This window comes from Armigeres subalbatus, chromosome 2 (assembly GCF_024139115.2).
Source record: "Armigeres subalbatus isolate Guangzhou_Male chromosome 2, GZ_Asu_2, whole genome shotgun sequence".
Lineage (NCBI taxonomy): Eukaryota > Metazoa > Arthropoda > Insecta > Diptera > Culicidae > Armigeres > Armigeres subalbatus.
Window position 1 is genome coordinate 451,205,587 of NC_085140.1, and position 17,156 is coordinate 451,222,742.

A 17,156-nucleotide genomic window follows, 5' to 3' on the forward strand; every position below is an offset into this window, starting at 1 on the left:
TTTTAAAGTGCGTGCCAAGGGAATTTTCTCTATCAGTTTTCTATTGTTTATTCGAAGAAAAAAAACGAACATGGAAAGAGTATTGAGAGCGTTTCATGTCCATACTTTATAAGATCCGAAAACATTGTTTCAATAGGCCTAAAACTGTTTTCAATGCAAAACATTGAGTTCAAGGGAACCTATAAATCAAGACAAAATTTTCAAAACGACTTATCTGCTTTTGTAAACAAAGATTCAAACGACGATTTGACGAATCTCTTGAGGGATTGGAAATTCGGCCGGGAATATTAAATAAGAAACGAAACACCGCGTTTTACAAAGCGAATACAAAAACGTGTTTATTCATGTTCAGAAACAAAACGATAATGAAACAAATTCATTGACAACTGTCTTTTCTCTCCTTCTCTCTTCGCGCGCACCGCTGCATGGGCGCATCACTAACGATGGGGGTTGCTTCGTCGCACAGTGGTTTCAGTGCAGATATTGTCGCTCAATACCCCTGCTCAATCTCTGCAACCCTACAGCTTCACGCAAACGTCCAAAAGCTCCGGCAGACAATCCTTTTGTCATTATGTCCGCCAGCTGCTGATCAGTTGGTATATAAGAAATTTCAATGTGTCCTTCTTGCACCAGCTCCCTGATGAAATTGAATTTTATGTCGACATGCTTAAGTCGCCGACTGTCCTTGTGTTCTTCAGCAACTCTAATGCATGACTGGTTATCTTCGAAGTATGTAACTGCTCCTTCTATGATTATGCCCAGATCCAACAACAATCGACGTAACCAGACTCCTTCACACGCTGCCGTACACAAAGCTACAAATTCCGCTTCCGTCGATGACAACGCAACCGTTTGTTGCTTTCGTGTTGACCACATCACCGTTCCTCCGAAAACTTGCAATACAAATCCAGAAATAGATCGGCGATCATTTACGTCATTGCCCCAGTCTGCGTCGGAATACACAACAATAGTTTCTACCTTGTCACCACCACGAAACTCCAAACCAAGGTCAAGCGTCCCCTTCACGTAGCGTAAGATACGCTTTAAGTAACACCAATGCTCGTTTGTTGGGCAACTTTGATATTGGCTGAATAGATTCACCGCCGCGCACAAATCTGGTCGAGAACTTTGAGCAACATAAGATAGGCACCCTATCAACTCCCTGTATGGTTGAGTTGTTCTATCCTTTTCAACTCCCTTTGTCAATTTCAATCGACACTCCATTGGCGTTGTAACCGGTTTACAATCCTCCATGCCAAATCTACGAAGAAGGCTTTCCAAGTACAAGCGTTGAGTAATTCGCATAACTCGATTCTGCACATCTCTTTCAACACGCATTCCAAGGAAACTTCCGATATGTCCCAAGTCAGACATCTCAAACTCACTCGCTAAACGCTTCTTCAACTTTGTAATCTCCACCAAATTCCGACCAACAATAAGAATGTCGTCGACATATAACAGCAAAAATAGCATCGAACTGCCTGCTCCTCGTACGTACAGACAACGATCATTCTCGCTACGCCGAAATCCAAGCTTGGTCACCAGTCCATGGAACCTCTCGTTCCAGGCCCTAGATGCCTGTTTAAGGCCGTAAAGCGCTCGATTCAGCCGGCAGCCTTCCATACCTTCTGGCAACGTCATGAATATTTCTTCTCGAAGATTTCCGTTCAAAAACGCCGTCTTGACGTCCATCTGATGGACTTCTAGACGTTCCTGGTTCGCCATAGCTAGTACCGTTCGGACCGTGTCCAACCTTGCCACTGGAGCATACGTATCGGTGTAGTCGTATCCGTATCGCTGGCTAAATCCACGCGCCACCAACCTAGCCTTGTATCGGTCGACACCTCCGTCTTCGCCACGTTTAATACGAAACACCCACTTGCAAGATACGGCCTTCCTTCCTTGTGGCAGTTCGCATAACGTCCATGTGCCATTCTTCTCGTGGGACTTCATTTCCTCACCGATAGCAGCCTTCCACTGCAGCCAATCGTCACGCTTCCTCATCTCGTCCAAAGTATCTGGAAAGCTCTCCACGAAGTTCATTGCACTCAAAGCCATGGCACAACTCATATCGTAATCCTTGTGCCATATTGGCGGATCCCGTTTCCTAGCACAACGATCACGACCTCCTGATGCCCCTGCTGTATCTTGTGCCTCTGTCGAATCTGAATCCTCTGCTGAATTTTCACAGTCCTCGTATTGATCTGCTGATACATCCAGACTATCCAGACCGTCACCTGTTTCTTCGGTTTCACTATCACTGCAATCGTCAGATTCACTTCCAGAGTCAGTATTAAACCGCTGTTTTCTGATCTCCACTACATCAGACAAATCATTTTTCTCCTGAGCTTTGTCACCAGTCTCGTTGATGATCACATCGCGCAGCACTACCACTTTCTTGCACTTTGGATCCCAGATCCTATAACCGTTACAGTGGTATCCGAGAAAATCCCTTTCCATGTCTTGCTATCCAACTTTTACGACGTTCCTTCGGCACATGGCAATACGCAGGACTTCCCCAGACGCGTAATCCAGACACATCAGGTTTGTGTCCTTCCCACAACTCGGAAGGAGTTTTACCATCCGAAAGAGCGCTAGCTGGACTCATGTTGACCAAATATGCAGCTGTTTCTACGGCCTCACACCAGAACCTCCTGTCCACACTGGAACCGAAAAGCATCGCTCGTGCCTTCTCCACCAGCGTTCGGTTCATTCGCTCGCTGACACCGTTTTGTTCTGGTGTGTATGGACAGTACACTCCATCTGGATTCCTCTCTTACGACAGAAACGTTCAAAATTTGCATTTCGGTACTCACCGCCGTTGTCGCACCGAATGCGTGAGATTTTGCGCTCGAACTTCGCCGTCACCATTGCCTCGTATTGCTTGAAGCAATCTAGCACCTCACTCTTGGACTGCATCCGGTAGATGATGGTGAATCTACTCCAGTCGTCGATGAAACTCACATAGTATCGACAACCATCGTGAGCCACGGGCGTTACTGGTCCACATACATCTGTGTGAATCAGCTCTAACACACGAGACGATCTCTTTCCCGAGCTTTCAGAAAACGGTTTCCGAGTCTGCTTTGCTTCGATGCATGACTCGCAATACACTTCACTTTTATCATCACAAACACTCTTGTCAATACCTTTCACCATCTTTTTCTTCATAATGTTCTCCAAGTTCTTTTCACTCAAGTGCCCGAAACGCCGATGCCACAGTTCATTGCACTTCAGAATCTTCCCGCACGAATACAGCGAAGAAGCTGCTTCGTTCATCGCGTAAAAGTCCATCTCATATTGCAATCCACGGCGCTGGCCACTCGCAACGACTTCACCGTCTTTGAACACTTTCACACCGCCGTTCTTGAAAACTACCTCCATACCTGCCATCTCCACTTTACGTATCGAAAACAAATTACACCGTAGCTCTGGAGCATACAGTACATTTTCCAACGTGCATTCGTGTTTCCCTTTTCCACTCGCGGCGATCACTTTAACGGTACCGTGGTATTTCGCTACAGCAGACTTTCCGCTTAACGCAACCGCAATGTCAATCGGTTTGTCCATGGGCACCAACGTTTCAAAAACATCTTTATCGTTCGACATGTGCTCTGATGCACCGGAATCTGCCAACCACCTAAGCTTCTTTCCATTAGAAACGTTTCCGGTTAATCTTCCGGCAGCAAAGCACACCCCATTGCCTCTATCTTCTGACACATTCGCACTTGATTTCTTCTTTTCGCCTTTCTTCTTCTCGCGATCCGGACAGTCCGCCGCTTTATGACCAACTTTTTGGCACGCGAAACACTTCCACTTGCTCTTCGACCCGATTGGCTTCCCAACAAAAGCAGCTGGCTCACGCTTCACAACACTCGCACCGATGTCTTTCCCTCGACATTTTATCTCTTCATCGAGAAGCCGGCATTTGACGAACTCTAAGGTCAAATTTTCCTCCGGCATCGTCTCTAGCGCGGTCACTACCGTTGCAAACTTCGGCCCCAGCGTTAGCAAAAGATGACAAACTACATCAATGTCATCGATCGCTGCTCCCGTTGCTTTATACTCGCGCACCACCCGGTCGAACACTAAAAAATGCTCTTGCAAACTACTTCCGCTCTCGTGTCGCAAGGTAAGCAACTTTTTCTTCAAGTGTAAGCGGCTCGCGATACTTTTTCGTTCAAACACTTTATGCAGGGCCACCCACATAGCCTTCGGTGTTGGTTGATCCTGCACATATTCCAACTGACTATCACTAATCCGGGAAATTAGAAACGACTTGCACCGGCGGTCTTTCTTCTTTCGTTTTTCCACCCCTTTTTCTTTTTCCTGCCTGACAGCCGCACTGTCTTCCACTTTGATAGACAGTGCATCCACTTCCTCCACCTCCTGTTCCACACATTCCTTCAAATCGTGCTCTTCTAGCATGACCAACATGCGGAACTTCCATGAAGGAAAATTCGATCCGTCAAACATCGGAATTCGAACAAGCTCCGTCTCCCGTTCCATCTTCTCCGGATAGTTTATAACACTCGGAATATTCACTTATTCACTCAATACTTCCCGACACACGCGAACTCTGCGGCCCATAACCTCTTGAGGGATTGGAAATTCGGCCGGGAATATTAAATAAGAAACGAAACACCGCGTTTTACAAAGCGAATACAAAAACGTGTTTATTCATGTTCAGAAACAAAACGATAATGAAACAAATTCATTGACAACTGTCTTTTCTCTCCTTCTCTCTTCGCGCGCACCGCTGCATGGGCGCATCACTAACGATGGGGGTTGCTTCGTCGCACAGTGGTTTCAGTGCAGATATTGTCGCTCAATAGAATCTGATAGCTCTCCCACGCAAACCAACACCACCAATAGGTAGGTGAAGGTTTCCGCTACCTGTTGATGGTGTTGGTTTGCGTGGGAGAGTTATCAGATTCGTCAAATCGTCGTTTGAATCTTTGTTTACAAAAGCAGATAAGTCGTTTTGAAAATTTTGTCTTGAAATATGGGTACCGTCTCATTCATGCATCATTCCTTTAGCATCTTCTGATTGGTATAGATACCAGCAAATGAGCTGCCAGCGAGGCTGCCACTGGGTGTGCCGAAAGGCATAAAATAGCGCATCGCTATTCTTTTTTCTTTCATTCTGACTGGGACAAGTGGAGCAAGCATCATCGATTCAACGGCAGATTGGCACTCGATCCTTTCAGCCACGTAGCATCGTCCGCATCATCCGCTTTTTCAGACCGGCAGCATCAGCCGAATCATAACCAGTACAGCAGCAGAAGAAGATACAGAAGCAGCCCACCCTGTAGACCCGGCACCGCAGCAATGCCGAGCCGAGACAGGCCGGTATTGGCGTCAAGCCAAGACCGGCCGGCATTGACATCGAGCTGAGACACTTACTTTACTTATGGATCCTGTACACCTCCGGTGGTGCAAAGGGCCGACTTGAAAGATCTCCATCCTGAGCGTTGCCCGGCTATCGCTTTAACCTGTTGCCAGGTTAGATTTCGGTCAACTTCTTTTATTTCTTTATTAAGGCTTCGCCGCCATGAGCCTCTGGGTCTGCCTCTGCTGCGATGTCCCGGTGGGTTCTAGTCTAATGCTTGTTTACAGATTTCGTTTCCGCCCCTACTCTCGCATTTCTGTTGCTATCGGCCTCTGGTGACAACGACGATGGAGCTCGTTGTTTGAGATCCAGTTGTGAGGCCACCAGGCCCGAATTATATACCGCTGGCATCTGTTGATGAACACCTGCATCCGTTGAGTGTTCTCCACTGATACACACCATGTTTCGCTAGCGTATAAAAGCACAGCTTTCACGTGAAAATTCGTATTTTGATGCGTTCACTTATCTGCCTGTTTTTCCAGATATTTCTTAAACTCGCAAAGGCAGCCCTTGCTTTTTTGATCCGTGCGACTATGTCGATCTTGGTACCGCCGTCTGACGCCATTTGGCTATCAAGATATTTGAAGCTTTCAACATTCTCCACTGGTTGCCCGGCTACTGTGAAACTGGAAGGAGTCACCGTGTTTATATACAACGATTTGGTTTTGTTGACGTTGAAGACTAAACCTGCCGAAGAGGAGCGCTCGGCAAGGTCGTTGAGCTTACCTGCATATCAGAGCGCCGTTGCGCGAGGAGTGCAACGTCATCAGCCAATTCAAAGCCGTTTAGGTGCTCCATGGTTATAGGCTGCCATAACAGCCCGCGGTTTGGTTCACGGTCAATAGCATCTACCAGAAACTCGTCGATTACGATGAGGAACAGTAACGATGATAGAACACATCCTTGCCTCACACCAGCTACGATCCGGATAGGGTCGGACAGGACCCTATTGTGCAGCACTCTACACGAAAAGGCCTCGTATTGTGCTTCGATGAGGCCGATGATTTTCTCAGGAACCCCCTTGCGTCTCAGGGCGCCCCACATATTCTCGTGATTGAGACGGTCGAGAGCTTTTTCATAGTCAATGAATACGAAGTAAAGGGACTCTTGGAATTCGTTGACCTGCTCCAGAATGATGTGGAGCGTGACAATATGGTCCACACAGGATCTTCCGGCACGGAATCCGGCTTGCTGCCGCCGGAGAGTCGCATCGATCTTCTCCTGAATCCGGGCTAGGATAATTTTGTATAGAACTTTGAGAACGGTACACAGCAACATAATGCCTCGCCAGTTATCACATACAGTCAGGTCACCCTTTTTGGGCACCTTCACTAAGATACCTTACATCCAGTCGACCGAAAAAGTTGCGGTGTCCCAGATATTACGAAATAAACGATGCAGTAGTTGAGCGGATGTCATGGGGTCAGCTTTGAGCATCTCGACTGATATGCGATCGACCCCTGGGGCTTTATTCGATTTCTTGCTTTGGATGGCTGTTTGAATCTCTAGCAGTGATGGAGCTTCGGTATTGACGCGTGCTATACGTCGGATCCTAGGCAGATCATGCCGAGGTGGTGATGGCCTGGCTGGCACTTGAAAAAGTTGTTCGAAGTGCTCAAACCAGCGTTTCAGCTGGTCAGTTGGGTCGGTCAATAACTGATCATTCGCGTCTTTCACAGGCATCGTTGCATTTATCTTCGCCTCGCTTAAGCGTCGTGAGATATCCTTCGTCGGCCAGAGAGTCTGCCCACGCTCGCTTGTCCCGTCGACATGAGCATTTTACTTCCTTCTCAAGAGCCGCGTATCGTTGACGGGCTAAGACTTTGGCCCCTCTGGGTTTTGATCGCTCTATCGCGGCTTTGGCTTCTCTTCGCTCCTCTATGTTCCTCCAGGTCTCATCGGTGATCCATTATTTTCTCTGGGTGCGCAGTTCGCCCAGATTGTTCTCGCTGGTGGCGATGAAGGCATCCTGATGGCGGTCCATTGATCTTCCACGCTGCCACCTTCCGGAATATCTGCAGCACGCGTTTCCAGTTCTTCGACGAAGGACCGTTTCACCGTGGCATCTTCCAGTCGGCGTGTGTTGAATCGTCGTCCAACTCTTTGCTCCTGCCGACGAATCCGCGCAATGCACAGGCGTGTTTCGCCGATGAGGAGGTGATGATCAGACGCGATATCGGCTCTACGTTTATTCCGTACATTAAGAAGGCTCCGTCTCCATTTTCGGCTGATGCAGATATGGTCGATTTGATTTTCTGTAAGGCCGTCACGGGAGACCCACGTGACCTTGTGAACCGGTCGATGAGGGAAGAGCGATTCTCCCGAGTAGATACTGGCTGAAGAAAAACAAGATAAGGAATTGCAATGTGCTATAAAAGAAATTGTGTGTGTTTTGGTGCGGGGTTTCAGCTGACGAGCTATCCGGCTTGGTCGGATGCAGATCGAGTACGGCGGGAGCCGTTTTATGCTGCGACGTATAAGGGCCTCACCGAAGTCAGGCCGAGCATGGCGAGGGTCCGCAGTTATGCTTAGAATTGGTCACGATGGTAGTCGAGCACACGGCCGAACGCCGCGGGTGTGGGTGTTAGGTTGAGGTTAGACACACGGACTTTCCTGGTTTTTTCGTCCAAAACTGTCGTAGGACGAAACGAACAATGGAAGGATTTTCCTGACGCGAGGTTTTCCACCGGATGACACCAATATACGGCTGGATGCTGGCCAATTACGGCTGAGAGCCGCAGGACTAGAAAACCACTGGACGCTGAAACTGCCTAAGCCCACTGAAGCCATCATTTGGGATCTCGGCTTACCGAAGTCGCGACAGGCGAGAAGTTGAACACGATGGCGTTAGGAGACCGAAGGCTCTTGTCTCCGATCTCGATAGCCGGAGTATCGCTTGTCTGCTCTTTCAACGCCCGTTTCCTGTTCTTCTGCGCCACACAGAACCATTAAACACGCGGGGTTTATACTCTTTTGTTTGTCTTGGATCGACTGACCCCTATCATACATCTTCCACGTTCCGCGTCCAGTTTTTTTTCATCCTCCGCCTCGGATTTTAGTGGTATAGTATATTGTAGTGGTATAGTCTTGTCCTTGTTTTGGGTGTGGGATGTGTTCACTCAGAAATAGAAATAACCCCGGAAAGATTTGAAATTAAACGTTTTTGTCATTTTTGAATTTTATACCTGGCATGGTATTAAAATTTATATTTATAATTTAAACTAAGCCGATATAACGCGAATATATATTTGGTTAGTATTCTGTCTCTAGTAAAAATTATTATTTTCTCGCGCGTGGTGAATCCAAGTACTTAAATATATTCTCGAACAAGCACCATCTGAAATTCCTCGATAAAAATGTAAGATACTAAGCTCAGTTCAATATATATTTTTTTCTAGTAGATCTGTTATTCAACGGCATCCGAAACCGAAACATTGTTTTGCGCATTATAAATTTTGGATTAAAGTATGGCCAAACAGCAAAGCACTCATTACCGGAAGAAATCGAGGAGGAAGTGTTGCACATCTTCAACAAAAACTGCCCCTGGAATAAATGGACGTGATATGCAAAAACGAGCAGCCAAACAGAAGAGGAGGCAACATGCATTGGAACACTGCAACGCCAGCGGATGGAACAGAAGTAGTGGCTGTCGACCTTGTGCAGCCAGTGGCATCGAAGGACTCGGTAGTAATATATGCCATTCCGAGGAACCTGTTGAAGGAAACCAGACGGAAAGAACCGTGATGCCGTGACACTTTTGTGGATCAGTTGACGAGAGGAAAAAACGTGTGTTAAATCCCACACTCGCTGCTGCTTATTTGGTGACCAAGGTTAACCCGATATTGTAGGCTTACCAGATCACTTCGATGAAAAAACGGGACACACTTGCTTGCAAAACGGAACATGTTATAAACACCTTTTGACAAAATTCAAAAGCTGTGGAAATTTCAGAATTTATACGCCTAATTTTCATTTTCCGTGTAAGAAGTTAGTGAAAAATTTTAGAGTGGATCATTCACCACCATAACCGCGATTCTATCGCTTGGCGACAGCGATTCTGTCGCCATTGGTATGGAAGCGTAAATAGAACATTGCCTGCAGCGACCCAACGATAGAATCGCGGCGACTAGTTGTCGCCGTCGTGGCGATGAAATCGCTTAGGTCTGGGGGAGCCTTAAATATCAAACTACAAATATTTCGTTTTTCAAAGGGGCGCGGACACAAAATTTGTTTCTTCGTGTTTTTGTCCGCGCCCCTTTTAAAAACGGAATGTTTGTAGTAGCGAGAAATAATTACGCATTTTTGACGTAGGACTTACGTCTCTCTTTACTATACCGGGTGTCATTTCAAAATATTCAAATCGACCGCGTTACATTGTGTTGAAAGGTTTTAAACGTTAATAGCGTTCGTCTCAGTGGACGAATTTCTGCGGTAAGCCCCTCAATCGACAGATTTCAAGTATGCCTTCCATGTCCATGCTTGATAAGACCCGAAAAACTTGTTTCAATAGGCATGAAACCTGGCATGAAACTGTTTTCAATGAAAAACATTGAGATCAAGGGAACCTATAAATATGGGTACCGCATAATTCTTGCATCATTCCATTACCACGTTCTGATTGGTGCAGACACCAGCGAATGAGCAACCGCTGGGTCTGCAAAGAAGCCATAAAATAGCGCAACGCGATTTTTACCTTTCATTCTGACCGGGACAAGCGAAGCAACCGCATCATCGATTGAACAGCACTCACACCTTTTAGCAGGGAATGAAGTCTGCACCGACCGCTTTTTCGGCTCGACACCATCGAAGCGACCATCATCAGCCGAAACCTAGCCAGTACATCAGCAGTCCAACCTACAGACCCGACAAAGCAGCAATGCTGAGCAGATACCGGCAGCAGCAGCAGAGTCGAGCCGAGACCGGCCGGCATCGGTGCTGAGCCGAGACAGGCTGAAGAAAAGCCACATGATGCAGCATGTAGGGGAACGGTTCACCACTTCATCTCATAGCTCCTATTTCCATCCCATCAAAAACAAAGCAACGGAAAGGTATTCGGTTTGTTTATTATTTTTGTGATTTTTTTCAGCAGTGAGCACGCATGTTGACAAAAAGAAGCGACAAATTTGGTGCCGTATTTCTTTGTTTAGCGATGAGATGGATTTATGTACAGTGAGATGTAGATCGGAACAGTTCCCCTATGTCCAAAAAACAAACGGTTCTTCAGAGAGCCAATAATAGAGATCAATATCAATGCTTTCAATACCCTTCGGGATAGAAATTGTTCTTGGGTGCCAAATCCAATATTCTAGAGATAAAATTTTATGCGTGATTTTCATAAATAGCGTCAAAACTAACAGTGGATAATTTTTCTGATTTAACCGCGAAGTGGACGAAGGACTTCGCTTGACCATGCCTTCAAAGTTTCATAAGATGTCCAAATCTCTCACATAATCTTATTTGGATAAAAAAAAAACACCTATAACAGCTCAAACATTAATAAACTACAGTCGACTCTCCAAATCTCGATGTTCTATATCTCGATATATCTCCCTATGTCGATGGTTTCCTTAGTCCCTTCAATCCACATACATTTGGGCTTTCTACATCTCGATAACCTCCCTATCTCGATATCTCTCTATCTCGATGGGTTCTGATCATATTTTGTTCAGGATTTACTCTCCTTATGTCGATATAGTCAGATTTTTGGGCTACTAGACCATCTTTGGACAATAACAAACACATCAACAACAGGAAACGACATTTGTTTTGTTGTCATTTTTCATAGCAACGAGCTTTTTTGGATCTAGTACCCATTTCAATTTTCCTTCCATTCCTCGATCTCTCCCTATCTCGATGGTCCCTTCAATATCGAGATGTGGAGAGGCGACTGTATCAATCGATTTTTCATCAAATCTCGGGTACTTATTCAAAAGGACGTATGTGATTTTGTAAACAAAGATTCAAACGTCGATTTATCCAATCTGATGACACTCTCACGCAAACCAACACCACCAACAGGTAGCCGAAGGCTTCCCCTGCCTGTCTGAAAAAAAGAGAGAAATGTTGGATTTATTGGCATTGATAAAAAAAATATGTAGATAAACATTGTTTGATACTGACCGCACACAAAGCGAACGTGACTGAATGATCGTCCCATGTTACCAATTCTAAATCTTATCACCCGAAATCCCATGTCCGGGTGTTTCCTTCCTTCTACTACTGACAATGTTGTCTCAGAAAAGAACACGTACTTCCCACCTGAACTGCAATTCTAAGCTCGCTTGCCCGGATTATTGGCCTGTATCTAGCGAAAAGTCCCGTTAGGAAATAGACGCCAGCAACGAGCAACAAGCGTAAAAAAGAAGAAGCCCTTCTCGAACGCGTTGATGATGATGACGCTTTGGCTGACAAAGAAGCGGGATACAAGACACTAGCTGATTGGCCCACCAATTGGGAAGCAGAGAAGATTCAAAATAAGGTATAAAAGAAAAGTGCATTCGCTCGCAGAGCATTCAGTCTTTTTTATACCATCACTAGAAATGCGCGGTTATTTGAAAAGATCGTTTTCTTACTTTTTGCACTTAGCCGAAGCAAACAGCCTTTTTCAAGGCTCTAAGAGTTAAAAATAATGTTCTCCTTCAGTTGTTATCGCACGGATTAGAAGGCTCTTCAGTGGAAGGGCTGAGATACAGTCTACATCCTCTGCTGAGCCAACTTGTGGTTTATTTCAGGCAGTCCTTCAGTGGGAAGGTTGCCACTGTCGAGGCTAATATTTCGTGACCGGACAGATACTTCCTGAATTTTTTTTGATGATTCTTGTTCGAGGTAGATTTGATTTCTGTGTCGGTTTGATGAGAAGATTTTGCCAAGGAATGGTATGCAACGCCGATTAGTTATCCAAAATAGTTGATGTGAGAAATTTGGACATATTATGTATCTTAAAGGCATGGCCAAGTCAAGTCCTACGTCCACTTAGCGGTTATGTCACAGACATTACTCACTGTTCGTTTTTAAAATATTTTTTAAAAATTGTGGAATTTTGTTAATTTATTTTAATTTACTCTTGAACATACATTGGGGACTTTATTACTGACCAATATAAGAGACTTTTCCAACCCTGAACAATTGAAAATAACAAAAAAAATAGTAAAAGCACTCTCTAAAGCCGGTCTGGGCATTAGAGAGATAAAAAAAGAAGAAAAATATGTCAAAAGACAATTAAAAAAAAACAATAGTGAGATTATTGATTTCCCGTGCTAAAACACTTTTTAATGAATATAAGTGAGGGAAAATCTGCGCAAAAGAATAACAAGAATCTCAACAAGGAAAGAACATTAATAAAATGTAATTTTAATTGTTTCCAGAAATATGGTTGGCGACTGGCGTTGTCCATTGCTTCCGAAAAGACGGGACTCATACAACAAAATAAATGCTGGCTAATTTGTAGGCTGGTTTACAGCTCAGACTCTCGAAGATTTCCGCCGCATTATATTTTAAATCAGGCCGAAATTCTATTTTCTACAACGGAATCAAATAGATCCCGTGGAAACATACAGAAGAGAAAATTTCCGACTAGCTCCTGATCTGTAGTGCCTTGTAGCCTTAAAGTACGTGAGGACCGATATATAAACACTGCTTTATTGTCTTATTTGTAATGCTATTCATGGGTATTTTTACATTAGGCAACAGTTAAACAAGATAGCATTCAAAAATTGTCAAAAATCTCAATCATATTGATAATATTCACATTTCAAAAAAGTGGTGATATTCTGTTGCCGGAAAAGTCATGAAGAAAAACTCCTTTTAGCTGGCAGCTCCTAAGGAACAAAGCACCACGCGTCGGCGAATCAGCGTTCTGGTATGGATAGTGCGTGGAGACACAAGTACATTGTAGGTTAGTGCCACTAGGGCGTTTTGCCTCGCCAAAATGTTAGATGTTTCTTCAAAATGTGGAAATTTTCGGTTTTTTCGACCTTTCCATACACTATTTTGAAACATTTTTCGCCTAACATACATAATTTTAGATCTAGTTTTGCCAGATCTAACGGCCATCTTCTTCTTCTTCTTCTTCTTATTGGCATTACATCCCCACAGTGGGACAGAGCCGCCTCGCAGCTTAGTGTTCATTAGGCGCTTCCACAGTTATTAACTGCGAGGTTTGTAAGCCAAGTTACCATTTTTGCATTCGTATATCATGAGGCTAACACGATGATACTTTTATGCCCAGGGAAGTCGAAACAATTTTCAATCCGAAAATTGCCTAGACCGGCACCGGGAATCAAACCCAGCCACCATCAGCATGGTTTTGCTTTGTAGCCGCGCGTCTTACCGCACGGCTAGTTAATGACGGCCATCTTAATGACGGTAAATATGAGGGAAACCACAAAAGGCGGGGCAAATTTAAAAAAATAGAATTTCCTACTTCGCAAGAAAAAAAAAATCGAAAATGAACTTATCTGGAAATAAGAATGCCTGTCCCTGCGCTTCATTTTATTGACGTTGAGGCGTGACCTGATTTTCTGGATATACTTGCCTACCACGTTACCGGTTCCGTTCAATCCTCTGATGAAATTGGCAAAATTTTAGTGCCTCCGGAATAAGCAGCAAACAATCTTTGAAATGAAAGCGTATAAAAAAATCTCCCGTTATCACCTGTTGTCATTAACTGTTAAAAACCATAAGAAAAGTCGATCAATGCAAAATCCAAAACGACATAGATAGCATTCTTTTGAAAACAACACTAATATTATGTCAAACTTTTTTGAGTTTTGGTTTTAGATTTTAGGCAATATTGAATTCGTTTGAATAATATATTGGAGCTCTTTGAACAAATCGATGAAAAACGGGACAAATTGAGTATTTTTTAGATTACGACGGGACAGCCCGATAAGGTCTGAAAAACGGGACTGTCCCGTTAAATACGGTACGTATGGTCAGCCTAGATATTGGATGTCAAGATCCAGAGCTTTATTGACCATACAACGTTGATTTAGCCATACAATTGAGGCCCTGTTCCTTACCATCCGCCTAGATGGAATATGGTGAGCTCGGTGATGAGGTCCACTTACGACGTTGGTACCCAAGTAACACCAAGCATTACAATATTGCACATATATCAATCACAAATCGGCATGCTAAATGCAAATTGCATTAGATCTGTTTTAACGATGTGTTGTTGCATTTATTCATCAACTGTCAGACAACGATACTCTAAATCAGCAGTACGAATGCAACGATGCATTACTGGTGCTTTATTTCAACATGCCAAAGTAATGAACCATTATTTCGGTCTTATAATTGCCCTTTTCCTCTTTAAGTCAACCTTTAGGGCTGTGTTTTTTACAAGCATATATAGCTTCATGGTTACTTGGGTAGTTCTTGTGTGGATTAGTCATAATGGAATAGTAATAGTTTAATAGTTTCTAGTTTCTAACTGCTCCAGGATAAGAAGTGCTTTATGAACATATGGCTATGGCAATTTAAGAATAAATAAAGAGGAAAACACTAATTTGTTTTGATTCTGATTTAATCCATTTGAAAATCAAACCAAGAAAAAGCATACATACCCTAAAACCCTGGATTATTTTCTGCTTGGAAAGATAATCTAAATAATGATAAAGCTAACTTATACTAATTCACAAATAATTGAAAGTTATACTAGCGTGGTATTGTTGGATCATATACGAGTTTGGGGTCAACCAGGCGAATAGCCAGTTAGTATGACATCTAACCTATTTAGTATAAATTTATTTCTGAGTGTTAGTGGTACATACAAAATCAAACCAGAATACTCATATAAATTGAGGTAATATGTGGGTAATAAATAAATAAATAAATAAATAAATAAATAAATTCAAAGCCAAATCATAAAAATATGCATGAAAAATAGTACTCAATTTCGGGAAATAATGCGATTATTGAAATCAAACAATTTTGTTCACAGTTGACCTGACAGATGGCCATTTTTGCTGGCGACGATGCTTTGCAACGATTTCAAATTGCCGCGGCCGATAAGGTGGGAAATTGATAATATTCATGGTCTACATGCAAAGTCTTACAAGTTAGGTATTGTTTAGAATTTATTTTTGGTACCACACTGTACCGCATATCGTGTCAGCTCGACGACATATTGTTACCATATTCGGTAACACGCCTCAGATTACATTACCCTAAATTAACAAATTTGTGCCAATGACATTTTTCAACACTGATTGTTACCTTCGATTTATGTTTTGATAAGTTTCTTCGTTTACAACCATAATAAAACTGCATTCCAATTTTCCACAACATTTCTTTCAGTTCAGTCACCATCGTCATCATCATCATGCTCCTCACTTCTCCTAGCAACTCACTGCTGTGCAACGACATCAACAGCGAGCAGCGATCAAAACATTCAACACCACCACTACCACCGCCAGCGATCCGGGAAGTACACCCTCATCGAGAGACGCAACCAACGGGAACGTGTTCGTGTGCGTGCCGTGAACGAAGCCTTCGCTAGACTCCGCCAGGTGGTGCCAGCGACACGTTTCTCACCGAAGCGCGTGTCGAAAGTGAAAACGCTGAAACGTGCCGTCGAGTACATCGGCGATCTGCAACGGCGCCTGGACACCATCGAGAGCATGCTGCTCAACGATTCAACGCTTTCGTCCACGCTCGCGGGTGGTGCTGCGGCCAGATGGGAAGGGACCGGCGGATAATTGCGAATCGCTTGGAGTTGGAGTTTAGAAGTAATTGTGGCTTAAAATATTGATAAATTATAGATGCTTTTTGGGGAATGCGCTTATCATCTATGAGCACGAGGCTTCTGATGGGGGAAATCCAAGGAAATGGAGAGATGGAGCAGACGGTAAAAAGTTCTTTCAATCTGTGCTGCTTGCTGCTTTTCTTCACTTTTCTCCGCGCAAGCCAGCCTTCCTATCAATTTAAGGCTCCAATTGGTTCTAGTCATTTTTTTTCCTTTTCGAGTTTTGTTTTTCTCAGTGGATCTGCTCTATCTTCGGTTGCTTCTTGGTCATCTTCAGGGGAGCTTCTTAATAAATTACTTTCCTATTCCGTAAAAGTTGATTAACCTGGGTTTTATTTCTGCTCTTTTTGTTTTGATCTTCCTTTCTCGCATTGCTCTTGTGCTGGGATGGGGGCTTTTAGGGTCTTACGCCTCATGCCATCAGGTAGGTAAGCGGTGGCTTCTTTGCACGCTGCTGGAATAAGCGTATTGTGGAGCTTCCAGACAGATGACGAGGCCGCGATCAAGCCAGTTGATTGGAACGAATGACCTCGCCCTGCTCTGCCTCCTGCGCTGCTGCTGCTGACTTCTTGTGAATCGGGCGAATGCTCCCTTGGTGGCACCATTGCCCGTCGCTATCATCATCAGCAGCACAGCCGTAAGTTCAGATCCAGGGCGCATACCAAAGAATGATCGGAGATTAGTCCGTAATAGCAAAGAGGTCGGCAGCGGTTCCGTAAGAGCAATTAATTGATTTTTTTATCCGAAAAAAGAAACTTGATTAAAATCCTATTCATGTCGGACACTGTTTGCCTTCGATTAGGCGTACAGTGTGGGGTCACTATTTTGGGATGGTTATAACCTACAGCTACATACAGCTTAGGAAAAAGGGTGAATCCCGTTCAATCAGATTAAGGCATTTGCGCGTATTAAAACAGTAATCGGAAAGAAACAAACAATTTCAATGTTTATTTTCTATATTCAACTATATGGTGTCAGATAACTGGTGAAGTGCTGAATGAACACTACCCAACAAAC

General features: G+C 44.0%; 1 protein-coding gene across 1 annotated transcript in view; it reads left to right on the forward strand.

Annotated features, from left to right (window-relative positions):
• The window catches only part of LOC134218208 (achaete-scute homolog 1a-like), a 62,537-nt gene extending 45,974 nt beyond the window's left edge, over nt 1-16,563 (forward strand). The window contains exons 3-4 of the mRNA XM_062697116.1: nt 15,692-16,122; nt 16,541-16,563. Coding sequence (XP_062553100.1) covers nt 15,692-16,092 — 401 coding nt within the window. The 3' untranslated portion in view covers nt 16,093-16,122; nt 16,541-16,563. The remainder of the gene's footprint in view (nt 1-15,691; nt 16,123-16,540) is intronic.
• Nucleotides 16,564-17,156: the final 593 nt, after the last annotated feature.